The following is a 26,973-nucleotide window of genomic DNA, read 5'->3' on the forward strand; positions in this document are numbered from 1 at the left end:
AAGCATGCTACATCATCTTGTGTCTTATGAAAAGGAGTTATTTAGAAAAAATGGAATCAGCCACAGTGACTAAAACTGTGATTATGATGTTGATACACACGTGATATTTAAAGAAATGGGTGGTTCATAGTGCATGTTCTCAAACAGAGAATGAAAACTATGAGAGTCCCCCACTTTCCAGACAGGGGGACACACTGGTGCCCCCCTTCAGAAGATTTTGGCTGCAAAAATCAGCATAACGATTAGTATTAGATTTGATATTAGATTGTCATTACACAGTAACGCTGCAACTCTGCAGTGTAAAAAAGCAGCAGGTGCAGATATAATAAATAAATTAACAGTATGATAAATAAATCAACAGTATGACATGATTTATTATGTCAATATTTGGGTACTATGTACATATTATACAGATGGATATGTATATTAAATGTGGTCGACTGTAGGCGGGAACTATCAACATCATTTTCAAGAGGACATACACTGATGATAAATTGTGCTTTGCAATTTGCTGAGCTTATAGGACTCGATAGTACAATCCCTTAAATCAGTACTTGGTGAGGGTCTGAGGGTAAAGGGGTAAAAAGCTTCATTTCGGCTTCAGCCAAAAGTGGAGTTCCTGTGAAGGCAGTTTTCAACACCCGCTGCTCTCGATCACACGGCGGTTGAAGCTCATCAGGATGGCTTAAGTCAGATGGTTCATCTTCAGGGTCCTCAGGAAAAGGAGGCGCTCATGACCTTTCTTGACCTGGCTGGAGGTGTTGATGGTCCAGGACAGGTCCTCCACGATGTGGGTCCCCAGGAACTTGAAGCTGGAGACGAGCTCAACGGCCATTCCGTGAATGTGGTTGGGCTTATGTGTGTCTCTTTTCTCCTTCCTGAAGTCCACAGTGAGTTCCTTGGTCTTGCTTGTGTTGAGGACCAGTTTATTTTCAGTGCGCCATGTGACCAGGTGCCTTCCTTCTTCTCTGTTGTCTCATCATTTTTGCTGAGACCAATCACCGCGGTATCGTCCACAAACTTGATGATGGCATTGGATCCATGCACAGGTCTGTAGTCATGGGTGAAGAGAGAGTAAAGGAATGGACTCAGCACACAGCCTTGTGGCACACAGGTGTTGAGTGTGATGGCGGTTGAGCAGGTGTGGCCTGACCTAACATACTGTGATTTCAGAGGGAGGTGTTAATGCTCAGGCCACCAGGTTTAGTGATTTACTTGGAGGGGATGACAGTGTTGAAAGCTGAAAGCTGAAAGATGAAGTCCGTGAATAGCAGTCATGCACAGTTGTTGTGATTGTCCAGGTGTGTGAGCACAGAGTGCAGCACGATGGAAACTGCATCATTTATACTCCCGTTGCTGCGTAAGCACGTTGGATTGGAGTGTTTTGGCACTGGCACAAATGCTTTAGCTTTAAAACATGTTTGAACAACTGCTCGAGAAAGGGACACGTTGAAGACGTCTGTAAAAATCGACATGGGCTGCTCTGCACATGCTCTGTATGAGTACGAATGATCGCTTTTATCTGGTTTTGAATAATCCTCTTGAGCAGGGGTGCAATGTGGGGGCAATGCGGTAAAGACCTCAGCAGTTGCAAGAGCCTTTAAAACATTAAAAAGGCCCAAGTCTTTGGGTGATGACAAGATCATACCCATGCTAGTGCTTGATTCCTCTGAGGGATGATAATGTCCCATTCACAGATTAGAGAGGGGGGGGGTCCGAATGGTCTTATAAGCCTGACAATGTTCAAGGAAGCATTGAAAGTCACTAGATATTTTCTCACTAACTCAACATCGGTAATTTTACTCAATAATGTAGATGTACCCGTTCTCGACTCAGAGGATTAGCGTTTGGATCAAGCTGTTTTGCAGTCCCTTCCAGGCCCTTTAGCAGGTTTGCGCCTGCGCAATGACGTCACCCTGCGGTGCAAAGCGTCTCCATTTTGCAATCATCTCGCACGGTTGCAGCTATTACTCACGGTGCAAATTTCAAGTGTAAACGGGATCTGCTTCAAGCTTAACTCAAGATATTTCACGGGCAAAAAAAAACGATGACTGATCCATCGACAGGGGTGGAAGTTCCGGAGGGTGCAGAGCTTCGCAAACTCTCGGATTTGAGGGTCATCGATTTGAAGGCCGAGTTGAAGAGACGAAACCTGGACACCACTGGCGTCAAGAGTGTGCTGTCGGAACGACTCAAAAAGGTCCGACTAACCGCTCTCTTGGCAGTAACTGTGACTTTTCCCGTTTTGATAATTTTCTGTTAACCAAAACGAATGCTATTACGGCTTCTATTTGAGAACACGCAAATGAACGAGTCCACGTGAAGCTAGCGTTGTATTAGCTTTCGAGGCTTTCGACGGAACCCCTAACGTTTTTGGACGTCGGCGTCTCAACAATTAATTTGCATAAGATTTAACATATTGTCGCTATACTGAAAGTATTTTGCACGTTTTCTGGGTTTAATTCTGTCCTCTTCACACTCAGGCCATCGAAGAAGAGGGGGGGAATCCAGACGAGATTATAGTCGCTTTGGATTTACCCGCGAAGAAAGCGACACCGAAGCGTGCTAATGTTGCTAAAGGTAATTTTTGGCCAAAATAAATAACATTTATGATACAGACACAATTTGCACGAAATGGTTTTGTTCTTAATTGTGGCTGCCCCTTAAAGTCAGAGCACCAGACCCATCTGTAAACTAAGAAGATGTTTTCAAAGAAAAAAGGGAGAATTGAGTGTTGGCGAAGGATGCAGAAATGAATATGGGGTTGCAACTGGCAGGGGTGGGACTCGACTAAGAGTGCCTTTAACCAATACATGTTAAATGTTCAATTGTTTGAAATAAACAAAGGTGACATTGTAAACTAACTTGGAGAATAATTTGGATTGCTTAACACGCGGGTCAGTCTATTAATGCCGTGTTGCTCGTGGCTTGTGCTACCATCCGTGTAATAACATGGCAAAAAAAGTCACTCTTCAAAGACTCGAATCCTGCCATCTGCTTGACTGCAGAACTGCTCTCTTTTGCGACTGTGAACACTTTCTAACTACTGTCCTAATCTTACGGTTATTGATATGTAAGGAACATATAAGCTTGTACAGGAGTAACATTTAAGAAAAGGAAGTAAGAAGGGGGTGCTCTAATAATATTTTACAATCAAGTTAGTAGTATAGACAAAAAAGATTGGTTCATGTACTCGCACAACAGTCTCGTCCGTTGTTGGCCAATTTTATTTTTGGTAGTTTTTAGAGGGATGATATGCTGTGTTTCTGCTGCCTTGGAGTTCCATTCTTCTTTAATTTTCCCTCCTTTCACTTTTTTCTGCCTCCATGTAAACCAGGCAGTAATGAGACTGTAAGCAGTCAGATATACTGTAAGTGCACTTTGCTGGACAACTTTTCATAAGATCCATTCTGAATCTCCCAAAACATGGTTTTGGGCTTTATGTGATCCTTTGAAAATGTTCAAAAGTACATTTGCATGTATACGCACTGGTCTAAGAGATGTGCAATTGACCCATATTGGCAGATTGATATTCCTTTGGTCCTAATGCCACTGAGAGTTAACAGTAAACAAACCTGAATGTGTGTTGTTACCTTACTGGAGAAGATGGTAGATCACATATGACATATATTTTCAGATTTCATACATGAAACCATTCTGTTGTGTCCCCCCAATGCATTCAGCTCTGATAGCTTATGGTCCAAGGCAGTGGGGGTATCAGTTCCAGAAAGCCACGTTTTGAATTACTAAGAGCTTGAGGTGTCTGGGGGTATACATCTCTTATTAGTCTCCCTTTGTGACATCACTACGTTCTGCTTTCCTACCTTCTATCCCTTCTTCCTCTTATTGAAAGTAGCGTTGGGTGTCAAGTCACAGAATAGATATTTGGAATTGATTTTACCAGGGCTCTCATTTTACCATAGAAATCAGACATAAAACCCCATCACTATTGATCTGATAGATGTGTCTTCACACTTAATTTGTCTAAACCCAATCATATTCTTTTTAGACACCAGGCAAGAGAATGAAGAACCAGATGACTTGATTGAGGAGGATTCTCATGATGGCCATGTGAGTTTGTTGAAATATTTGCCCGTTTTCTCAAATACCAGAAGGTTACTAGTTCTTGGTGCTGAATGTTCCAACTGTGCACAGGAGGACCATGAGAACATCCAGGAAATGGACATACTAGACATGAATGTGCTGGATGAGACCGAGAACGACAATGGAATTCCTGCTGAAGAAGATGACATGGACAATTTACTTGATGACGAAGAGGCATTGATTAATTCGGAAAATGACAACCAGGCTTATGAGTCAGAAGATGAAACAAGAGACCCGGATGTAAGAAACTTAACAGGAACCTGTTTAACCTTTACTACTTATAATCTAATCTTACCCCTTTTGAATTTTGTTTCTGTATTTTCATCAGCTGATCGAGTCTGAGATGGTAGTGAAAGATGAAGATATGACATGTTCTTCTCTAAGCATGGTACGCCCCGAAACAAATCTCTTGTAAATGTACATAATGTTAACTTGTGATAAATGAGCATGGCTCTGCTGTGAATTCATGGAAACACTCTCCCCCCTCCCCCCTATATTTTTAGGCTCAAGATCCAGATGACCTGAAAGAAGAAACAGGTAATGTAGAAAAGGGGTTGGATAAAGGTGGACCTACCTTTAAATAGTGTTGACCCACGAATGCAAACACTTTAGTTTAGCTTCGACCAAGAGGAGAGACTGGAAACCCAAAGGAAATTGCTGGCTTTGTGTTAAAATTTGGTTAACCACAATTCGCCAAGTCTGAGCTTTAAAAACTGGTCAAGTTACCAATTGGGCTGTTGTAGTAGTCCCACGGCAGTGGTTAACAGTTTGAAGCACACTGATAGCAATTGACTTTCAAGCTCAGGGAGGCGCGAGCTATTGCACGTGATTGCATTGTTTCCAGGTTGCCACTTAGAGACCAAGACAAAGAAGATCGAACAAGACTTATCACACTTCTTGAAGACAATGAGACAAGATATCCACCGGATGCAAAACATGCACTGAAAATCTAGTCAAAATGAATGGACTTTGAAAGAAAGAAGACTTGGACGTCAGCGGGCCTTGTTGCTGCACTTCTCATCTCGTGTCTCTCTTCGTCCCTGAACTCTTGTCCGCTTTGGATCAGGTGAACCGAGTGAAGTTGTTCAGCTTGAGACATGAGAGAAAGTTAGTCCCGCTAGTTGCTTGGTTATCCACCTGCCTTTGGGTTATCTTCCAGTCTCTCATTAGGGACTACTTGGTTTTACTAACTAGTTGTGAGAGCACAGGCCAGTGGTCATGACGTTTCTAATCCAGGCCTTGCCACTTCCTCGTTAACCATTGCTGTGTTTCAGAAGTGATTAAACTCTGTGCCATTCTATTCCTGTTAAATCCGTAGAAAATGACAAAGTAGCCGGGTCTTGTTTATCTGAGCCGCTTAAAGAAGATCCCCACCTGTGCCACGAGACGAATCCTGAAGAAGAGCAAGCTGCCATCACCAGTGGGGATAACGATATGTCCGACAGTGATGCCAAATCCATCAAGGCCACCTCTGGAGATGTGGAGAGCGACAGAGATGTTGTTGAGACTGATGCCAAAGATATTGGGGACGCCGAGAATGTCCCCGAAGAGACAATTGACAATGAGAAAAACTTGCAAGATGTTAGTGTAAGTGAACAGGGCCTCGGGGGTGAAACTGTTGATTCAGAAATGGGGTCTAAGAAGGGTGAGGAAGATGAGAAGACTGAAGACAATGCCGCCGTGGATTCGGCCTCGACAGTGAAAGAGTCCTCCTCTGTAGAGGGCGATGATCAGAAAAAGAGGTTTGTTGCTTTCTGTCTACTAGAAACCAAAATGGCTATCTCTGTTGCATTGGCTCCTTTGTACTAGCAAAAAATGGATGCTCTTTGGAGGTAAAAAACATTCAATGCATTTGTCTGTTTTTATTTTTTTTTCCTGACACTCACATCCTCTTTATCCAGTATCGTGCGTGTATATAGTCTCATTTATTCACCGTCAAACGGCTGCACTACAATACATGATGGGTTTGTCACTGTCGATTTGTGTTGTCCTGTGGAAGGCACAGATTTATACACTATACAAGTGTTCTCACTTTTATTTGACTGTTTTGTTTCTAGTTCTGAGGAAAAGGATGCCAATTCAGAGTCAAAAGATGAAAAGGGTGAGTGCGTTAGTATTTACCGATTGACCCTCATCAAACTCACAGGGAGTGTCTGCGTGTGCTTATAAATGTATTGCATTTTAGCCACTGGAAGTGGTGCTACAGCAAGCAGGAATCTATGGGTCAGTGGTCTTGCTTCCACAACCAGAGCGACCGATCTGAAGACCCTCTTCAGCAAATTTGGCAAGGTTTGTCACTTAAATTGGCCAACTAATGTTGGTTCTTATCATTTTGTCTCAATGATTTTTGACAGTTTTCCCTATCCGCTTGTGTATTTCAATTTTCCGCAGGTTGTTGGCGCCAAGGTGGTGACTAATGCTAAGAGCCCCGGGGCCCGCTGCTATGGCTTTGTCACCATGTCCTCCGCTGACGAGGCCACCAAGTGTATCAGCCATCTTCATAGGACCGAACTGCATGGCAAGATGATCTCAGTTGAAAGGGTGGGTGTCAAGGATAAACACCAATTTGGAAAAAAATGAATGGTTAATATTCTTACGTCTCTTCACAGAGTTTCTCTTACATTTTTTTTTTTGTTTGTTGTTTTTTTTTCCAATTTTATGGAGGTAATCCTCATGCCAAACTAATTTTCATAGTTAAAATTCAGGACTAGGACTATCATTATTCATACCTGATTCCTGGTATGCACTAATAGTAAAGGGCATTAGAATGCAGTTGTAATGTGAAGTAAAGGATCATTTTTGACTGTAAATGGACTACCCAACTGCACAGAAGAGAAAGACTTACAGTGGACAAAAACATGGAAAATACAAATTAACAATTAAAAGTTTGCGGGAAGTTTTTAATTGGTGGTGAATTCTCAATTAATCTCAAGCTTTTCAAACTGTAGGCGAAAAATGAGCCAGCAGGGAAGAAGCCAGCAGAAAAGAGTGATGCTAAGAAGTCTGCCAGTGACAGAAGACACTCCACTGACTCAAAGTAAGTCTTGACTGCAAGCTGCCGTTTGTTGGGCCGCTGTTAGTCTACTCTGTCTAAATTCTGTAACATTGGCACTCTGACCATCCTCCAGCTGCTGTGATGCCAGAATTGATCCTCCCTGCAAAATAGATTTTATGGTATACATTAAACATCAATTTTTTCATGTGGCAAAGCGAAGCCAATATATTTCAAAAGCCCCGAAGATTTAATGGCAAGGAGATATCGTCTCAGTTGAGCCAAATTCATTAATTGCAAACCATTATTATGTCCATCTTTTGACTACAAGAGCAAGTTTAGATAGTTATTCCTCTTTTATTATAAAGAACTCCATTACATTCTGAATATTTTATCCAGGTCTGATGGAAAGGATGAGAAGTCAGAAGGTGAAGGAAAAGATGGCAAAGGTTAGCGAAGAAAAAAAATCACTTCCAGTTTTTCGCAACGAGTCATGATCGAAGGGATAATCTCTAAATGAAGGAGGTGCATTCATGACTATCATTTCTGTTTTTAATAGGGCGTAATGAGAGGACTGTTGTTATGGACAAGTCAAAAGGAGAGCCTGTCATTAGCGTCAAAACCAAAAGCAAGGAACGAGTAAGAAAAGAAAAAAAAAGAAAAGAATCCCATTATATCTAACCCTTTTGGGTGTCCCTTAAAGTTTGGATCCCACCTCCCACTTCCTCAACATGTTTTCTCCCCCCTTGCTCCTATTCAGAGCACAAAGAGTCGGGACCGCAAGTCATCCAGTAAGGAAAAGAAAGACATTCTGTCATTTGACCAGATTAAGGAACAGAGAGAGAGGGAGAGACAGCGGCAACGTGAGAGAGAGATCAGAGAAGTGGAGAGACGCAGATACACGTAAGGACATTTCCTGGAATTGGCAAAAATAAGGTTTACAGCAGCAGCTGGTTAGGGGATGAAAATTCTTAGTAATGGACTAGAGATGTGAATACGCTTTTGTCTGTTCAGCACATTTTCACCTGTTTCTCTCTTGTGCTTTAAACAGATAGTACTTAGGGAATCTTTTTATTTGTTTTTTCTCCCCAGTGATCGGGATCGTGACATGCGCCCTGATCACCGTGAGCGTGAGCGAATCCGTATGTTCCGGGAAAGAGAGGAACGCAAGCACTTGATCAAGAAGAGACACTGGATTGAGGTAGAGCAAATGGCATCAATTGAATTATCATTCCCTAGCTGCATTGCAGTGTGCTCAGTCCACTGTCATGTCAGTGAAAATACAGTTTCCTTCAATGTTTCCTCTAAGCTGTTCAACTGCGCAATTGTGCACTGCTCGCACACTCAGCGCAGTTGAAGAAAACCTATCCAGCGCAGTGAGTACACTGCAAATGAATTAGATATGTAAAAATTTTTCCTGTATCATTTTGCTGTGTAACTCAGTGAGTGACAGGTGTCCAGCCAATCATACGATACAATGCAATTATGCTACGCAGCCAATCACGGCATTGCACAGTACTTGCACACGTGCTCTGTCCATACACGCTATATAACAATAGTAACGGTGTGGCGGAGTTAAGTGCTAGCCCCTTATCATGGCGAAATGAGCGGACATTGAACGTGATACGAGCACTCACCAAACCAAAGTAAAAAAGAAATGTGGTTCTTTTAAGTTGGAATGGTTGTCGGAGTGTGTGCAAATAGAAGACCATGTGGTGAAACTGGATGAGATTTTTTTTTTTCCCCGAGTGAAAATGGTCTGCTCTGCAAAACATGCAGCGAAGCTAAAGTAGTACGCAAGTTTTCTGATGGAAAAATATGCACTAGATGGAAGCTATGATCCCAGGTGTGATACTGATGTGTGGCCACAGCATGCACATCTAATGTTGCTCACAGTGGTCTTCAGTGTGCTCAGCGAGGTCGCCCAGACATATGAAAAATTAGAAGGAACGTTGGTTTCCTGTATACCGGATACCTGTTCCATCATTTTGGAACATTTCCCCTTGCCAGCCAATCTCTGGACATTTGTGTGATCAACAGTGCCTGAATGTTTTCCTTCCCAGGCTGAAAAACAGCGCCTCGATGCAGATCGTATGGAGCGTCAGTTCCTGGAGCGAGAGAGGGTTCGTATAGAATACGAGAGGCGGCGAGAGCAGGAAAGGATCCTCAGGGAGCGAGAAGAACTGCGACGGCAGCAGGAGCAGTTGCGCTTTGAGCAGGACCGACGCCCCTTAAAAAGGCCTTATGATATGGATGGAAGGTAACCAGCCAACTTCTGTGGCGACTAAACATGATTTATTTTCAAATAGAAAAGTCTAAGCTGACCATTTCAGTGGTACTGTATGTTCTATTTGCTTCAAAAAATTTTGCTGATTAACTGCCCTTTTACTTTCTTTATGTCCTTTTCAGGAAAGATGACTGGTCTGACAAGCGCATGTCCATGGATGACAGATACGGCCGATCAGACTTTGGTCGACAGGATCGCTACCAGGACTTTGACCACAGGGATCGGGGGCGTTACCAAGACGACATGATGATGGACAGGCGAGATGGAGGTCGCGGCATGGGTGGTGACAGAGATGGCCAGGTAGCCCATAAGAGTTTTTTGTCAGGCTCCCGAGTGATGATACATGTAACATTTTCAGGTGAAAACTACTATACACCTTCAAACAGTTGACCCACGGCATGGTGGATTTACCAACCGTTCCACATTTGGTGGACAGAAATGTCAACAGTGTCCCACTCTGCACAATTACTTGTCAGAGACATGGAAACGTGGCTGTGTGCTCCAAGATCTGTGCGATGTGGAGACTGATCCAGGGCTTTGAATACCTGCTTAGATCCCACTGATGTCCCTGGAATTTAGAGATAGAATCTTGGTAGTCGTTGGGATTGAGTGGGCATGTATTGAATAACTTAACTTGTAGTGTCAGGTAGCATACTTAAGCTTTTATAAATGGTTAATTAATTATATCCCCTATGTTTGTAGAAGTTGTTTTGGATCTCTTGGTGATATAATATGTAAAATATTTTCTTTTATCTCACCCTGCAGCATTTCTCAGACAGACATGGTCGAGATGGCAGAGACTCTTGGGGTGGAGGCTATGACAAACGCATGAACCCCAGGTGAACACAATTTCCTGTTGAAATGATTATTGCAAGCCAATCAATTGGATATTGTTTATAACAAGTGTTTTTTATCTTAATGATGTTCTTTCTCTGTTTTGAAGAGATGGAGGTCGAGACTGGGACTCTAATCGGAAGATGGACGGGGATAGAATGTGGCAAAGTAAGAATATTTGTGCTTCATACACTAATCGTTTAATGGCAGATTAAAGAAAGAGGGATTCTATTCAGCATGCTTATGCATTTGAATTACAGATAGAGATGGTGCAATCCCAGGTCAGAGCCACATGACACGAGGAGGAGGAATGTCGGGGTGAGCTGATTTAATTCCCATTTTTATTTGTGAGCGGCCATCGAATTATTTGCAGCGGTGTCACTCATTGACTTTTTTTTTTCTTTTCTTTTTTTTTGTCTGCAGCCGGGGGGGTTACATGAACACAGGAACCTCTCAGTCCCTCTCCGGAGCTTTGAACAGACAGAACCAGATGATGCAGGGCGGCAATATGCAGGGTGGAGCCTTCGGTCGACGCTACTGATATGTTTCTGTCTGAAGACCACACCCGGTCTTACAGGTTGTCACAAATGGAAGGATTTGATTGGTAGATTTCCTTTTTTAAATCGGAAATTTTTTTCACTCATTTTTAATGGAGACTTATTCTTGATGCTTTCTCCTTTTTTTGTGATGAATGGTCACCTGCCTTGTGATGTTTCCTAACACATACATTGTTGTAAATGCCTTGGCCTGCGATGAGGGGGGAAACATCTATTGACATTTCCCGATGGACCTGACCCCTCCATATTGTATCTGTCAAAATAGGTTCCTTAATTTCACAGTTTACCAACTTTTTCATCACTTCACAGCTTAGTGGATATGATTTTTTTTTCTTCTGTTTTTCCTTTTTTTTTATTCTTCATTCTTTGTCCCTTAACACCCCTGGTTGGTGAATGCTCCTTACAGAACAAAACGTTTTTAAATTAAATCCCAAATTCTAAGGATCTGTGCTCGCAGGGTTTTTTAAATGTGTGTGTATATAGTTTTTGATTTGTGTGAATGCTGGACTGTTAATAAATGACATGGGTGTGTTTGTGTTTGGTATGTTGCACATCCTGCAACTGAAGCATACTTGTAGTTTTGTTTTACATGGTTGTATTTTGTCAGTGCTTACTTTGACATTCATTTGAAAGACACTCATAGCTCCTCCTGTAAAGCATTGTGTGCAGAAAGATGGAAATGTATTAGCGAACAAAATTGAGTTTATTTGTATCACCACAAACAAACACAAACACACTAATGGGCATATGGTTACACAGTTGATGGTTTTTGTCATGCTTGAAATCAATGTAACTCATTGCACATGACCCAACCTTTTTACCTATACATTGAGTATAGCATGAGCACATCTAGAAGACCAAAACTACCACTAAACTTCATTTTGGCATTTGCCAAAAATAGATCCCAGCAGAATAGAAGGCTGTATTTGTCTTGTAGTGTCTACATTTCATACTTTATTGTAATTGACAAGTAATAGTCTACTCTGTTAGTTACCTTTTGAATTACCCCTAAAACGCAAATATGACCTTTTGTAAGTTGTAAGATAACGATTGCAGCTCCAAATAAGATTTGCCTCTGACTCAAAATGGCCCGATTTCAGTGTTGGTTGTTTTCTTTGAAACATTGTAGTCTGCCTTGTTTTAGGCCTGAAACTATTGGTGACACAGATAAAGATATGACCATAGTCTACCAACTGCCTTGGCACTAACAAATAGTCACCTGTCTTGTAACAACTGCAAGATGATGTCATCCCCCATAACCAGCACTAAGTGGTTGTCATTTTTTTGAACAAATATAGCACCTTCACCAGGTATTCTCTGACCTGGATGTCTTTTTTCAAGAAAAAGACCTCTTTCCATATGCTATTCTGAAAAAAGATTCCAGCTTTCACAAGATGACACCGACTACATAACTCATGAGTGAGGATTTAAAATAGTTCTCATATTTGCATGTCCATGCCTATTTTATATTCACATTAATTGCAATCTGACTCCCACCCAATATACATAAAGTAGAATTAGAAAATGGTTATTCCCGTCACCTATTGGGTAATGTCTTCTGTCATTCATAGTATGGAAAACAGTCTGCCAGATTTCAGATGAGAATTATGTGATACTTTGGTGGCAGCTTGTAAAATTAGCCAAGGAGAAATTTCACGAGTAAGGTTGACCTTATTGGTGCATTACAAAAAGTTTCATTTGTATGGATAAAAAGGCCTCTAACATTAATAACTGGAAAGCTTAATCTCCCTGCCTTGATATTTCTATATATAAACCTACACCAGTATTACTCAAAATGCCCCCTGCTGCTTTTTCATAATCCTTCCCGTTGACAAACAGATCAACTGGTGAGCTGAGATATGCCAGTGGGGGACGATTCTTTACATATTTTAGGTTTGCATTGAAGTCCCAGTTCCTTATATGTACTTAAAAGTGAAGGTGTGAGATCTTAGTATGGTAGCATTGAAACATCAACATAACTGAGCACGGAAGTATATTTCAGGATGAAGGGCTTGTTTTCTATTGTTTATTTTTTGTCCACTTGGTGTCATCCTACTCACATGAACAGTCAGATTGGGCATCTATTTCTTACTCATTGAGGTTTTTTATACCTACCGGTGATTTACCATGAAAGGCTTTAGACAGCTTCGGCCCCAGAATTTGAACATTGACCTCAACCGTGAGGATTTCAGCTCCCAGTCAAAGTTGCCCAACACCAGTTGTGATAAGTTTTTTGCGCTCAATGTAAAAGACAGAGACAACGGCGGCCAGGGAAGTGCTTTGGGGGGATGAAAAGATGTAGGAGTCTGCTTCTTGTGTCCTTTCAGCATGAACAACAGCTCCACAAATACTAATAGTCCACCACATGTAAAGCAAAAAGCCTGAATCAACATGCCTACCACCACTGGGGAGAGACCAGAGGGTCACACCTCAGAAACTCACACATGAAGGCTGAAAAAGGCCTGTCACCCCATGCTGTGCAAGGTCATTTATCTAGATTCTTGGCCCTTGAAAAATAAAAACACGTGTGTCGGTCAGTGAGTATGTGGATGCGTGTACGCATGCATGTACCTGCAAGTCCTCAGCGTGTCCATTTTCTCCATATTGGTTTTAGTCCTCTATCATCCAAAGTAAAGTATCCCATTGAGATTTTTGTTCCACTCTTAATCGCCTTTTACTTTAAAAAAAAAAGGAAAAATCAAGATTTTCTCTCTAACACAAGCTTCCTACGAATCATTCCGCAGAAAGGTGGCGGTTTAAAATTCAATGACAACAGCAGCAGGTGTCAGAGCAAACCTTTTCATGTGACAGATCAACACATTTAAATACGTATATCACGCAGAAGGTTGTCCATGTGATCCCCTCACTGCCTTGCCTTTTTGGAGCACTGATGTGAGAGCAACAAGTGGACCTGCAGGGAAAAGTCTGGCGCCCACAGGTCATCCGAACAGCATGAAATAGTTGAAGGGGGATGGATGGAAAGATAAATAGTATAGTTAGACATTTCCTGGTGATCAAAGTGGTTTTCATCAAACTTTATATCCTTTCCAGATTGCTTGTATATCATTACTGTAAAATTGAAAAATAGGAACAAGTTCAGGCAAAACCACCTAGCTGGAAATATTTGTTATTAATCAATAGTATTTGTACAAAAAACAAACAAACAAAAACCCCACAAAGAACGAGATAGCTGAAATTGAATAGAGGTGGATTCAGGAGATTAATTGAAGCATAATTTGAAGCTTTATTCTTATTTTAAATTGTGGAAACATTGAGCAATCCACCTTTAATGAAGAGAGAATGTCACAAGTGACATCGTGTTCCCTTTCACCCAGTTTGCACAGTTTTTGTAATACTTAACAAAATACAGACAATGGATAAATTTGTCATCTGGAGGAGGGCAGTGAAGTCACTGTTGAAACACAAGAGTCTAAAGCAGAATAGGGAAAAAAGAGCAAAGGCTAGACAAGAGACCATCTGGGTCATCAAAGTCTGGGACCTCATTTTTTTATCTTCTGGACTGAAACTACTTTCAGAGGGACCATAAAGAGTATTATTAGCTAAATGTTCTCTTTTTTCAGTTACTCCCTGATCAATTACATAGCTAAGCAGATTAGAAGTTGGAATCCATAAATCAGGGGTTGGACTGTCTTTTGCAAAAACAAAATCAAATACCTAATCATCAATTTTCTGAGTTAGATAAATAACTTATTGTGAATAAGTAGATAAAACATTTGCCTGCTTAACCCCTTTCTGCAATTTTGATAGCAAGACTGTCAACATTATCTAAGGGATACAGGCCTGACAGTTTTAAGAAGCCCCTGTGACACATTGTAAAGCAATTGAATTCACTGAGGTATTTATTCTTAATTCTAACCTGAATTGTTTTGGCATGCAATTCAAACCTAACTTGAAGAAAATCTTATCAAAATGAACAAAAAAAAAAACAAAAAACCCATGCCCGACTAGAAATGTCCCCGACTCACCGCTGCTGCCCAGATGCCAGCATCCTCTGGGGAATCTGAAATGAGCTGCTTACGATTTTTTTTTTTTCCTCATCCTTACTTGCGACATCAATGATTTGAAAGAATCCAGACAGAAGAGCCCGGGGCCAACAGCTGCATGGGTCTTGCAGAACTGACCGATCATTAGCATGACCAGCTGCTTTCATGGACAAAATATAGGAGTCAATGAGACTGGCATTCCACTCATAACTTACAGCCAAACCACTGACATGTGTGCAGAACTGCTTATGTAATAAACATGCCTCGACCCAGGGCCTTTATCCCCTGCAAGACTAACACACCGATGTACACTTTTATGTGATGTGTGTACCGGTAAATAATTTTTTCTGCTCAACCTTGCATGAATATCTACCATATAACATATCTGAGAAGGTTCTTTTGTAACTGGACACAGCGGGGGTCCAGCCTGTTTTGAGTGCTGACGTGCTCCAAAAACAGGTCCGTCTCTGTACCCGGAGTTTCTTGAATGCAAATGTTTATCAATTCATTGTGAAATTGGAAAATATTTCTGCAAATATGTAGGAGCAATCTCTTTTTCAACCCAGTTGCCCAGCATGATTGCATAGCTTTGAGTTTAAAACTTAACTTTTGTATGTTCTGATCTTGTGAGTCGTTTGTGATTTAATTAAGATAAATTGAAACTGAAATATAATAAACTAATTTGATTCGCTAATTAAGTTTGTATGGCTGTAAAGAATAAAGAATGAGTGTACACAACTGAATTAGTGCTTGTGGAATTGAAAATGCATTTTTAAAGTAACAGAAACTGAAAATGTTTTGAATATGCAATTTATATGTGTTTTATAGTTTACACCAAAATACATTTAGGTGTGTTTTAGGATATTGTCATTTTTGTATACAGTGCTCATCATCAGAAAAAAGACACACATTGAACCAGAATTGCATTTAGATGGAAGTTCAACCTGGAATCTGAACATGAGAACGAATGTTTCGGCATCAATTGTAGATTAGAATTTCACATGCAGTCATTTTTTTTTTGTTTTGGTCTATAAGTTTGTTATGACAAGACTCCAAAGGAGGCTGATGTTTCTGGCATCCTTCTGATCTTATTAATCCCTGGCCTTTACATCCAGTCCTCACAGTGCTGGCAGAGTCAAGCCTCCTGCTGAGATCACATTTTTGCATTTACTTGGGGGGGGAGGGGGGAAGATTTGGCAAGGATAAAAAATACCCGCAGCGGAACCGAAGATTTTATCAGCGATTTTAATTATCGAGACGTACGTCCATTAAAACAATGTTGATTTTAGAATTCCACGTTAACTCAATTGGTTGTCCTGTTGCGAGAAGACAATTTAACCCCCGCGAAGCCGTGTCGAAAAAGGGTCATTAAAGGGGCACAAGCAGTGTGCAGTGGATTAAAACATGGTCTGCTCCGACATAAACTACACTCAGACAAAACAAGTGCACACATGTTTGCCATGCTTCGGTTAGCTCGAACAGAGGACAGCATCAGCTTCTCACACACACAAATAAATGCCGACACACTGCCTCTCTACTCTGTGGCGGTTTTATGACCTTGTACATCTTTAAGACTGTTTAACATCCGATGTCCACCGAGAGGCCTTTCTTTCTTCTGGTTTCTAAATGTTCCTCTAAAAGCCTCCTTTTTGGCTTGAATCCATGAACCTAGTGAGGCTAATTAGGATTGTATTTTGAGTTTTGAATTAAAAACTACAAACTGTTCTTTGAAATGTTCATTTACTCTTCCTCGTTGGGCTCAAAAGCATCGGCAGTATTATCCGAAGGTCTCTCTCAATCTCCCGTTGTGTCTGAAAAGAAAGTGGAACATGTTCAGATAACAGATAAAGTAATGTAATGCAAAGTAATGTGTTTTAGTGACGCGCTGAAAAAAATCAAGCTCACACAGCCTTGCACAGGCAGTGCTTGGCCATGAGTAAAGGTGTGAGATACCGCTGAATAGACTCCGCTCACGCACACACACACAAACACACTCATAGAACAATACCATAGCTAAGACAGATATGCAGCAAAATATGTAGGTGGAAAAATCCGAAAAGCAACAAAATACAGACATTGTTTAATGAAAAAGGGAGATATAGCACGAAAAGCCCACTCTGTAAATACAACAAACAATAACACAGTCAGTGCTGGTGTCAGCCTGAGCCACACACCGTGCACATGTGGTGTAAACTCTCAGAAATGCAGGAGGCCACCGCAACATATTCATATTGCATTGTCCTCTGAAACCCAATCCCTTGTTTCGTTTTTTTTCCTGGAAGGAGCCCACCGAGTCATCGGGCAGGGGGTGAGGGGTGGAGGCTTATATTGAGGAATTTAACCATTCAATGCATTTGAGGTTGTATTTTAAGTCGATCACTATGTCTTACTTGTGGGCTCGTCTTTTAAATTTACACATAGATACAAACGAAAGAAAATAGTGGAAACTTTTCTTTATGGGTCTTAAATGTCCAGGTTATCTCCATTTGTTGCCGCTCTGGCACGCAGAGGCTACAGCCATCATACAGTAATCTCGCACAAATACAAGTATATGAGTGAAATCCGAAGGTTTGCGTTTTTTAAATGAAAAGGCAGCAACATCAGGAAAGAATTGAAAGAATTCTTGCCCGGCAGGAAATGCGTTTTTCATTGTTCTCCATTGATTCTTTCATTTCCTCCACGGATCTCAGTCTCAAATCTAAACTCATTGCAGGACAGGCAGACTGAAAGTGGACATTACTGATCTGCACACAGATCAAACCTCCTTTCATACGTGACTCTCATTAAATTGTATTAAATTAATTTTAATCCTATGCTGCTTGTGTTCACCCCACGGTGTGCTGACGTCACCGTGCTTGGATTATAGGTTTAAACATGATCCCCATTCTTCTGAAACAAATTCTTTTCTGTTTTTGCCATATTGCATGGCAGATATTTAAAAGTCATTTATCATTCTTAATATCCCCTGGGGGATTAAACACAGATTCCCCGCTGTGCTGGGATAAAGGCTGAGATCAGAGGATGAGGGAAAGGCGTTGCTCTTTTCTAACCACCGGGTTGGGCCTGTTGGTCTGGCAATAAGTATCACCTTCAAAACAATCAAACACACACACACACACACACACACACACACCCATACACACAACTGTCCTTGAGCATTTAAGATGACAGAAAGACCATATTTAGAAAAGGAAGTTAAGAGCAGCTGATTTTGCTGTCTCTGGTTATGCACAAATTGCTATGAGTGAGATAGATAAATAGATATAAATAGATATTAGATTTTTTTTTACTATATAGATAAAAGCATGCTTCAAATGGTCAGATTTCTCGAGCATCATAAGTCTCTTATTTGTAATGTATAATGAATAACGTGCACCGTCTGCCCAACTGTAAATCAAGATAGGGATACAGGAAAAAAAAGAGGTAGTTCCCCCAAAGCTTTGCCCTCTATGAGAGTTTTATCAAACCTTTTGAGGATTAGAAAATATATTTGAAGATGTCACAACGCAGTTGGAGGATGTAACCGGTACTATAGAATTTGTGGATCGGGTTCAAAAACATGATGCGGTATGAGAAAATTGTTATCGTAGAACATACAATAATATTGGCGGAGAAAAGAAAAGCTGTGTTTTTTATTGCCCTCTGAGTGATAAAAGAGGTGCAACATATTTCTGTGCAGGTGATTTGGTTGGGGATATATCATAAAACATAAAAACTTCCATAAATCATTTTGGCACATGAACAAACATCTGTCTTCTTACTGCTTCTGATGCTTGCATGTGTCTGCAATTTATCGTGACCTTTGGCATCTGAGTTGCCAAAAAAGTGCCACCAAAAAGGAAGCAATGTCTGAACATCTTGTTTCATTTTACATAGTATTTTCTCTCCTTGCTTGTTTTTTTCTAAGAAGTGGACAAAACAACTAGAGGGAGCTGCTGGAGTTCATTGCATCTGCCTGACGCACCAGAAGACACTGCGTTAAAGGAGTATTCCGGTGAACAATAAAAGTGAGAGAGAGAGAGAGAGAGACCAACGATGAGACTCCAAATCAGATCAGATCGCACAAAATACTAAAAGCACTGCTGTCAGGAGTGGATTCCAGTTTCAGACTTTGAAAAAAAAGAACAAAAACAACAAGATAAAGCAAAGACTGCTGCAGTCCAGAGGTCCTGCCGAGCATTCCCTGGAATCCAGCCTGCGTCTGTTTGCAGGATTACACAAAAGCAAATTGATTTTCACCAACGTTTGTGCAGGGTGGTGAAGCGTGGCCTCCGGAAGAACCTATTTGGCTTGAAGGTTGACTGAATTTTTTTTTTTTTAGGGACACTTTTATTACGCACACACACAAAAAACAAACAAACAAAAAAAAAAACAACACACAGTCCTGTTCTTTGTACACATTTGAGCACACTCCTAATAACCCTGGGAACATATATCCAGACATGTGGTTCGACTTATAGATTTGCATATGGTAAAGGGGGTTGTCCATAGACCCTGGTAGGGTATTGCAGTTATCTGTGAAGGAGTAAGATGAAACCTCATGCATGCTCTGCAGCAGCCAGCCAGTCCTCAGCCAGTCCTCAGGTTGTGAATGAGCGTTTCAGTGAATCAGACCCTCCGACTCGGGGCACCGTGCAAACCCCGCCTTCTCATTCCCGTCCAATCCCGTATCGATATTTAAATGATCCACACATAAAGATGACTTGGAGCGGCAATTTGTGACAGACCCAAGAAAGTTGACGCCGCTGCGGGTTTCCACGCGTTTCAAATTGGATATACAACAATTGAGCCAGGCAACTTTTTTTTTTTTTTTTTTTTTTTTTAATTTTCAATTTTTTTTTATTTTATTATTATTATTTTTTTTTAATTCAGAAAACCCCAAGGGTAAAACAGCTGTATTAATATGGGAAAAGAAAACATCTGTTTTTTGACAGTTTGGATAACTTTGTGGAAAATCCATACAGCATTTTCCTCTGACCCCGAGTCCACCTCCCCCACCGTGCTTGGTAAGACATGTGATCCCGCTGCGGGAGGGAGAAATGCAGGTTAATCCGTGCGTGCTGTTGCGTGTTTACTGACAAAAAAAACAAACTTCTTAAGGTAAACAGGGCCGCAAGTCCGCCTACATTGATCAATCCCATGCCGGCAAGCCTATTTTTGAGCCTATTGCAAGCAGAAGGGAGGAAAAACATTTTTGTGCAATTAATTGGAAATGCTAGTTATTCGGTTAAAGGTGAGACACTTTCAAAACTCCGGTAGTTTTCAAGTCAGCACAGTTATAGCAAGTTTATATTTTAGCAATATTTTTTTTCCGCTTTGAATATTAGTTTTTTCTTTTTTTTTTTAACATGGTAGAAATTCAGTAGAAACAAAAGGGGGCGACACTGCCATACCCCATTTGAACCTCGTGCAGGAAAAACAAATCAAATCTACCCAATAATATGTTAGAATGCTGTATATTTTAGCACGTAGTCATGAATTTTAAAATATTAAATGTGACCATTTGTTGGGTATTCTATCAAACTTCATTAGAAATTTTCCAAAATAATAAGTACAAAGTAGAATTCAGTCAAAAAGTTAATGATTTGTCTAATAAAACAATAACATGAAGGGAAAAGGTGAAAAAAAAAAAGATTTGGCAAAGCAGAGAAATTCTGCCAACACATATTGGCAGAAAGAGTTGATAGATTAATGACACTTTGCCACCACTGTTATTGAAGAGAGCATTGAAATTTTCACCGTCTGCACGTTTTGTGTCATTTCAGTGAACGCCACCCTGACCTACACCCCCCTGCCGACCACTTCTGAATGGATCACCGACTACAGCGACATCGTGTCCAAGTTCTCCCTCCGAACGGCAGACATCCCTGATGATGACATGTGCTACCTTGTCCCCGGAAGGCCCGAAACCATCCAGGAATGTGAATACAAGACAGAAAGCCAGACCTTCATAGTGATACACGGGTGGACGGTACGCACTCAGCTGTATACACTCATATATGGAAAAGGATTGCAAGAGTGAATGTGAAATGTGAAAAAGGCACCCGTAGATAATGTGTTTCAAGTGCAGATATTCAAGATTTCACCCCGAATCCCTGTAGCTGCTCTCCGATGGCGGCTGACGGGGGAGATTTGCATGACAGCGTGTTCTTCCGTGCCATTACAGGTGACCGGGATGTTTGAGAGCTGGGTGCCAAAACTCGTGTCTGCTCTCTACGGCCGGGAGCCCGGAGCTAATGTGATCGTGGTGGACTGGCTGACTCGCGCCAACCAGCATTACCCGACCTCCGCAGCCTACACCAAACTAGTGGGACGGGATGTCGCAAAGTTCGTTACATGGATGCAAGTTAGTATTCTCATTTTCAGCGAGGGCCAACAGCTGTAACACATTTTTTACACCTTCTTTGTTTATAAGTAGAGTTTCCTGTTGCATACACTGCTGCTTTTGGACGAAAAATATAAAAGAACAGCTGGATAAATTGTAACGCTATTCTGGCTGATGATTTAATATTTTGAGCTAAATGGTGCTGCTTTCCTCCAGATTTGTTTCCCGCTGGTTATGGTTTTATAAGTCCAATAAAAAAAAAAAAAAATGATGTCTACGTCTGAGGCTCAGCACAGCTTAGAAGCTTCTCTCTGCATTGCTTGGTAATTAGTGTTTTGTAATCATTATTAGAAGGAATTTTAAGTCATGGGGTTCAAGAATGTGTATTGGTTTCATCTGATTTATCTCTACTTTTCCTCCAAGTGGAAATATTCAAACAACAAAACAAGACAAAACAAACAGCAAAGCGTTATACTTCTGATATACATAGGCTTGGATTTAACCCTAAACCACAATATTATTTGCGTCTATGGAGTGAAGGAAGTCTGCCAGTGAGTTATAAAGATTTGTTTGCATTTTCATTTGAAATCCTGTCCATTCCATCCTATTTAGACAGAGCTGCAGTTGCCCTGGGAGAAGATTCACCTGTTGGGTTACAGTCTGGGTGCACATGTTGCTGGAATTGCTGGCTATCTTACCAACCATAAAATCAGCAGGATCACAGGTGAGAATATATACATATAAAAACATCGAAAAGCCTTTATTATCAAATACATAACATTCAACTTATCCTTAGCAGTCATACGTACACATGATTACATACAGTCACGAGCATCTTCTTTTACTTCGCACATGCTTGAACCCGTTTCTTCACCTCTTTTCCACACTGTCCATTGCTCTTGATGCCTGCAGTAGTATTTAAAATCTACCGCCTTTTTTTTTATCTCCACCCCATGTCGCCTCACCGTTCTACCTGCGTCCCTCTCATTCATCCTCTTCTTTCCAAATCTTACCTCCACCTATCTAGATTTTCCTCCTCCTTCTGTTCCCTGCTCTCACTAGAGATCACAATGCCATCTGTCATCTTACATACAGTCATGTACATATGTAAGTGCATTTATACAGTATATGCCTTCAATACTGACCTGTTATATTTTGAATATGTGTGTACCAGTGATTTATGCATGTAAACTCAAGTCCAGCGCACTGCTTGTTAAAATAACTCAGCATCTGGGTGAAATGTAATTTGTTGGCTATTAAATTACATTGTGCTCGTCGCCAGCTGGTGCAAGGCTTTGTCTCCAATCCCCTATTTGCCCCTCTGAAGTTGCAATATGTCTGACCTGCTTAGAATAATGGCGCATTTGCTGTGAACTGAGCTGAGAGAGCCACAGTCCATTAAGAGCCCGCAATCACTGCCTCACATTGTTCTGAGCTTCGGTGGTTCTGGAAAACAAGGGTGATCCAAGTGCATATTCAGCTGCTGTCACTGTTTTTCAACTAGATCAATAGGAATTACACAGTTTGTCAACATTTTCCCCTCATCCATGCAGTAATTTCAATAATCAGTATCAAGCAAATTCTGTAAATAAAACCTTCGCCTCTGCTGAACCATTTATTTTCTCATTTCAGGGCTCGATCCCGCTGGTCCAACCTTTGAGCACGCAGATGAGCAGAGCACCCTGTCTCGAGACGATGCCCAGTTTGTGGATGTTTTACACACTAACACCAGGGGCTCCCCGGACCGCAGCATCGGAATCCAGAGGCCCATCGGCCACATTGACATTTACCCCAACGGAGGAACCTTTCAGCCGGGCTGCGACATCCAGAACACCTTACGAGGAATTGCCTTGGAAGGCATCAAAGGTCTCCAAAGTAAGTACTCGAAATCTTACCTGCTGTTGTTTCTTCATACCACTGCTGCATGACATTATTATTTTAAGTTACTTTTCACATGCCCTCTTTTAATCGTGATCAGTACAGTGGTTCGGAAGGCCCCTGTTTCGATTTTCTGGAATGCAATAAGATAATCTGGTTTTCTTTCCTGCCTGTACGCTGGTATATGTAATCCTTGTTATCTAAGTGCCAACTTTCATTTGAATTAAAAAATGGTTTTCGCTTCAAGGTTACTTAGTAATAAACACCATACTTTTCACTGGATGCAAATTATGATGCGGGTTTCGTTCATGCAGAGTCGTTTTCTAGTCAAATTTTCGGAGAACCTACTCCAAGTTGCTGGCGCTACCAAAATTTCCCCACCTCATTTGCTAGACGTGCCGTACCAGAGAAAAATGTCCATCGCCGCAAGCCTGCAACAGCAGTCTGTAAATCGTTAGACTTGAAACATGCAACAAAAAACGATGCTTACATTAGAACAATCAGGGGCACATTTTAAGTTTGTTTCCTACAGCCAAAAGAAACCACACATTCACAGTACGTCAGACGTGTTCTGTTATGTGTGAAGGTAAAAGCCTCCCTTAATGTGTTCTTGGATCCGTTTCTCAGCTCTTATACAAAGCAGGGCTGAGTAGGAAATATAATCTGGGTCACACCGAGTCATTGGAAGTCATAAAAGCTGCGCACAACGGAGATGTTTACCCCGTAGCGATGATGTCATTACTCATTTATGTTGCCTGTTTGCTGCAGATATGGATCAGCTTGTCAAATGCTCCCATGAGCGTTCCATCCACCTCTTTATTGACTCCTTGCTGAACACCCAGCAGCAAAGTATGGCTTACCGCTGCAACTCTAAAGAGGCTTTCAATAAGGGCATGTGCCTCAGCTGCCGAAAGAACCGCTGCAACAAGCTCGGCTACAACGTCAACAAAGTCCGCCCGTCTCGAAGCACTAAGATGTACCTCAAGACCCGTGAAATGATGCCATACAAAGGTAAATGCGCATAAATTGCTGTCTCATGAAAAGATGGAAGAAATCAATTTAACTGCTGTTGGACAGAATTTAAGCAGAATCGCGGTAGCTTGAGTCAATTAATATGCAGGTCTTTTTGTACTTGTTGACTTTGTATCGTCTAAGCAGCGTGATATGAATGCATTTAGTGTGCGAATAATTAAGCACGTTTCATGCAAAACAGACCACACAGTGTGTGAACAGGTAAGCAGTTCAGTCAACAAGTGGCAAGTATTTGTCAGGTTGCGTGCAGAGGAGGTCAAGGGTATTTTAGAGACTGACGGTATGTGCAGAGGTAATGCGACACTGCTGCATGTGATACACTGGTAATGGAAAAGTTTATGTAAGAATTCCCTTCAGCACATGTAGTGTCATTGTTGGACGGAGATGAAAAGATGCGTAGAAGGATGAGCATGTACATATAAATATGTGTTGGAAAAGAAGCGTCCAACCGGCGACATCCGTAGACGGATCGTGTCAAAATGTGGTGAAAGTCAGTATTGTGGCAGGCACGTGGTGAAAGAAAGAAATCGAGATTTAAGCTTAATTTAAGCAGGCTGGCACCAGGGAAGAGTCTGAATCTCTGATTGTTTCAAGATGCTCTGTCACAAACTCGCCCTAAGTTATGTGTCTCCGTGTTCCTCTTTTGCAGTTTTCCACTATCAAGTGAAGGTGCATCTTTTCAGTTCCGATCCCCTGAGCTTCACAGAGCAGCCGCTGAAAATTTCTCTGTATGGCACCAATGGAGAGAAGGAAGATATTGACTTTGTCCTGTACGCTTGGCTAGTATTTTAACATCCATCAAACACTCACTGTGTATATTCATGTCAGCATACATAGCTTGCATGAGAGACCCTCTGCTTCCATATAGAGGAAAGGGCAATCTGAGCATCTGTTTTTTTTTACTCTCCATGTGTCCCATTACAGACCTGTCATGGACAGTAACACCACACTGTCCTTCCTGATCACCACTGACGTAGACGTGGGAGACGTAATGATTGTGAAACTGCGTTGGGAGAAGGATGCGTTCATCAGCTGGTCAGACTGGTGGGGGAGCAGCAAGTTTCACATCCGAAAATTACGCATCAAATCCGGGGAGAACCAATCTAAGTACGCTCGCCGCCGCCGCCGCCACCACAAATTAATCAAAAAAGACACCCGAAACATTGAACGTGTATTTTAAAATCAAAAAGATCGGCTTTGCCTCCAACTTTCAAACTTAAGAGTCTTTTTGTCGCGTGTCGCTTCAGGGTGATCTTCAGACCGAAGGAGGAAGAGTTTGCCTACCTTATCAGAGGAGGAGAAGATGCAGTCTTTGTCAAGTGGAAAGAAGACAACATGAGCCGTAAAGAGAAACGGTAAGTTGAAAAGTAGTGATATTGCAACTTAACCCTCGTATTATGTTAAGGGTCAATTTGACCCATTGGGTCAATGGGTGAAATGGGTCAAATTGACCCTTAACATAATATGAGGGTTAATGCTAATGTTTTTTTTAAGTCAGTTCATTCATGAATAGGGGCACAACGCCTGAACATTTTGCCTATTATCATCGTATAATTACGAATGTAATTTCATCTTTTTTCTTCTCCAGGATGCACGAAATGAAGATGCAGGGCAGTCTTTTTGGGAAGAGCGACAACTAAAATTGCACTTGAAAGCAACTACATCATGCACATCACCCTTCTCTATTTACACAGCCAAAGATGGACAACACTGGGAAAGCCTTTACCACTAAATGGATACATATGGAATACTGGTTTCTGTCTCATGCTGTTTCATGATTCACGACTCTGCAACCTCCACAGAGCTGGAAGGTTCGCACACAAACTCTTGCCTTGCTGTCCTTTGCTGCTGAAAAATGTTACAGGTGTTTTTGTGATGATGTGCTTATATATTTTAAATTCAGTCATCTGGTAGCTTTTGCTGCATAACTTTGTAATCATTTGTTTAAACCTTTGTAGTCCACGCGGTTTATACAGGTTTTGATAATTCGTGAATCCCAGAACAAGTGTCTTTTGTTTTCCCGCGTGATCTTAAGATTATTGTTTATTCACAAGTCCTTCAGAGTAACAGGCATAATTCCAGCGCATCTTTTTTCGACCTGTTGTTTTTCAGGGTGCAGAATGCTATGTTTGTCCCTAATCTAACCACTAACTGTCAGGAATTGACAGGGACCAAAGAAGTATTGACTATCTACTGAATGGATAATGACAGCAGTCTTTGTAAATACCTTTTTAATCAATATCATATCTTTTGTAATATGAGTCATGTGGCTCTCTTATTTGATCTCTTGAATCTTTCCTTGTTCTTATAGTGAGTTTTGGTTACTGTGTCACAAGTCACTTTAAAAGTCTCTTTTTCCGCCACAGAAATTTTAATGTTGAGGTGGTTGACATTGCATTCTAGCAGTCAGAAGCATCCTCATCAATAAGGCTCAAGTCTAAATCTACATCATATCCTTATTTTGAAAGGTCAACTTTTACAAATTTTGCTGAAAATAAAATTGCAAGCCTTCGGAATTTGTGATGAACTGGCCTAAATAATAGCCATAATACATCTCAAGAATACGCCATATTGTATTTATTGAATGTACATTAATATATTTGTATATCAAGCTGTAATATATTTTTGCAGGCTTCCATTGTCCTCTATATTTTTATCAATGAAGAGATTCCAATTGTATGCACAAGTTGATGTATGATCAGTGATATTGGTAATCACACCAGCTGCTGACTACATTATAAACTGGGATGCATTGCACTGTATAGAACATAGATGAGGCGGATTAAATAAAGAAACAAACTCCATATTATGCTATCATGACTGCTCAAGATGCTTTTAAAGATTTATTATTTACTTAATTTAAATAGACAGATTATATGTATATATATATATATATACCATGCTGTAGTATTTGATCCACATTATATTGATAAAAAAATCTTCCCTTGAGCATTTAAAGA

General features: G+C 41.0%; 2 protein-coding genes across 3 annotated transcripts; both read left to right on the forward strand.

The window, feature by feature from the left end:
- The first annotated feature begins 1,917 nt into the window (after positions 1–1,917).
- Positions 1,918–11,873, forward strand: safb (scaffold attachment factor B). 2 transcript variants are annotated; one of them, XM_086161427.1, is made up of 21 exons: positions 1,919–2,200; positions 2,484–2,580; positions 4,010–4,071; positions 4,156–4,344; positions 4,433–4,492; positions 4,608–4,641; positions 5,423–5,846; positions 6,162–6,205; positions 6,290–6,393; positions 6,496–6,645; positions 7,053–7,141; positions 7,496–7,545; positions 7,656–7,735; positions 7,857–7,999; positions 8,189–8,297; positions 9,160–9,356; positions 9,506–9,683; positions 10,149–10,222; positions 10,327–10,385; positions 10,478–10,535; positions 10,641–11,873. In XM_086161427.1, exons 1-21 carry the CDS (start codon positions 2,048–2,050, stop codon positions 10,756–10,758), a joined length of 2,472 nt encoding a protein of 823 aa, XP_086017553.1. In that variant the 5' UTR covers positions 1,919–2,047; the 3' UTR covers positions 10,759–11,873. The 2 variants fall into 2 exon arrangements, with proteins under 2 accessions (XP_086017554.1, XP_086017553.1); XM_086161428.1 differs by lacking the exons at positions 7,496–7,545; positions 7,656–7,735; positions 7,857–7,999 and having other exon boundaries at positions 1,918–2,200.
- A 7,610-nt stretch (positions 11,874–19,483) lies between these two features.
- lpla (lipoprotein lipase a) lies at positions 19,484–26,817 on the forward strand. The gene is made up of 10 exons (XM_086161161.1): positions 19,484–19,784; positions 20,544–20,749; positions 20,945–21,124; positions 21,716–21,827; positions 22,736–22,978; positions 23,750–23,992; positions 24,663–24,783; positions 24,938–25,120; positions 25,261–25,368; positions 25,602–26,817. Exons 1-10 carry the CDS (start codon positions 19,682–19,684, stop codon positions 25,651–25,653), a joined length of 1,551 nt encoding a protein of 516 aa, XP_086017287.1. The 5' UTR covers positions 19,484–19,681; the 3' UTR covers positions 25,654–26,817.
- Positions 26,818–26,973: the final 156 nt, after the last annotated feature.

The sequence above is a fragment of the Fistularia commersonii genome, chromosome 16 (genome assembly GCF_037954325.1).
Source record: "Fistularia commersonii isolate RoL2024-O1a breed Wild chromosome 16, RoL_Fcom_v1.0, whole genome shotgun sequence".
NCBI lineage: Eukaryota > Metazoa > Chordata > Actinopteri > Syngnathiformes > Fistulariidae > Fistularia > Fistularia commersonii.

Coding starts and splice junctions, on each gene's coding strand:
- lpla (XM_086161161.1), top strand. CDS start 19,682: ATGGGAAAAGAAAACATCTGTTTTTTGACAGTTTGGATAACTTTGTGG. Junction 21,125..21,715: donor AGTTCGTTACATGGATGCAA/GTTAGTATTCTC, acceptor CATCCTATTTAG/ACAGAGCTGCAGTTGCCCTG. Junction 21,828..22,735: donor TAAAATCAGCAGGATCACAG/GTGAGAATATAT, acceptor TTCTCATTTCAG/GGCTCGATCCCGCTGGTCCA.
- safb (XM_086161427.1), top strand. CDS start 2,048: ATGACTGATCCATCGACAGGGGTGGAAGTTCCGGAGGGTGCAGAGCTT. Junction 6,646..7,052: donor AGATGATCTCAGTTGAAAGG/GTGGGTGTCAAG, acceptor TTCAAACTGTAG/GCGAAAAATGAGCCAGCAGG. Junction 8,000..8,188: donor GTGGAGAGACGCAGATACAC/GTAAGGACATTT, acceptor TTTTCTCCCCAG/TGATCGGGATCGTGACATGC.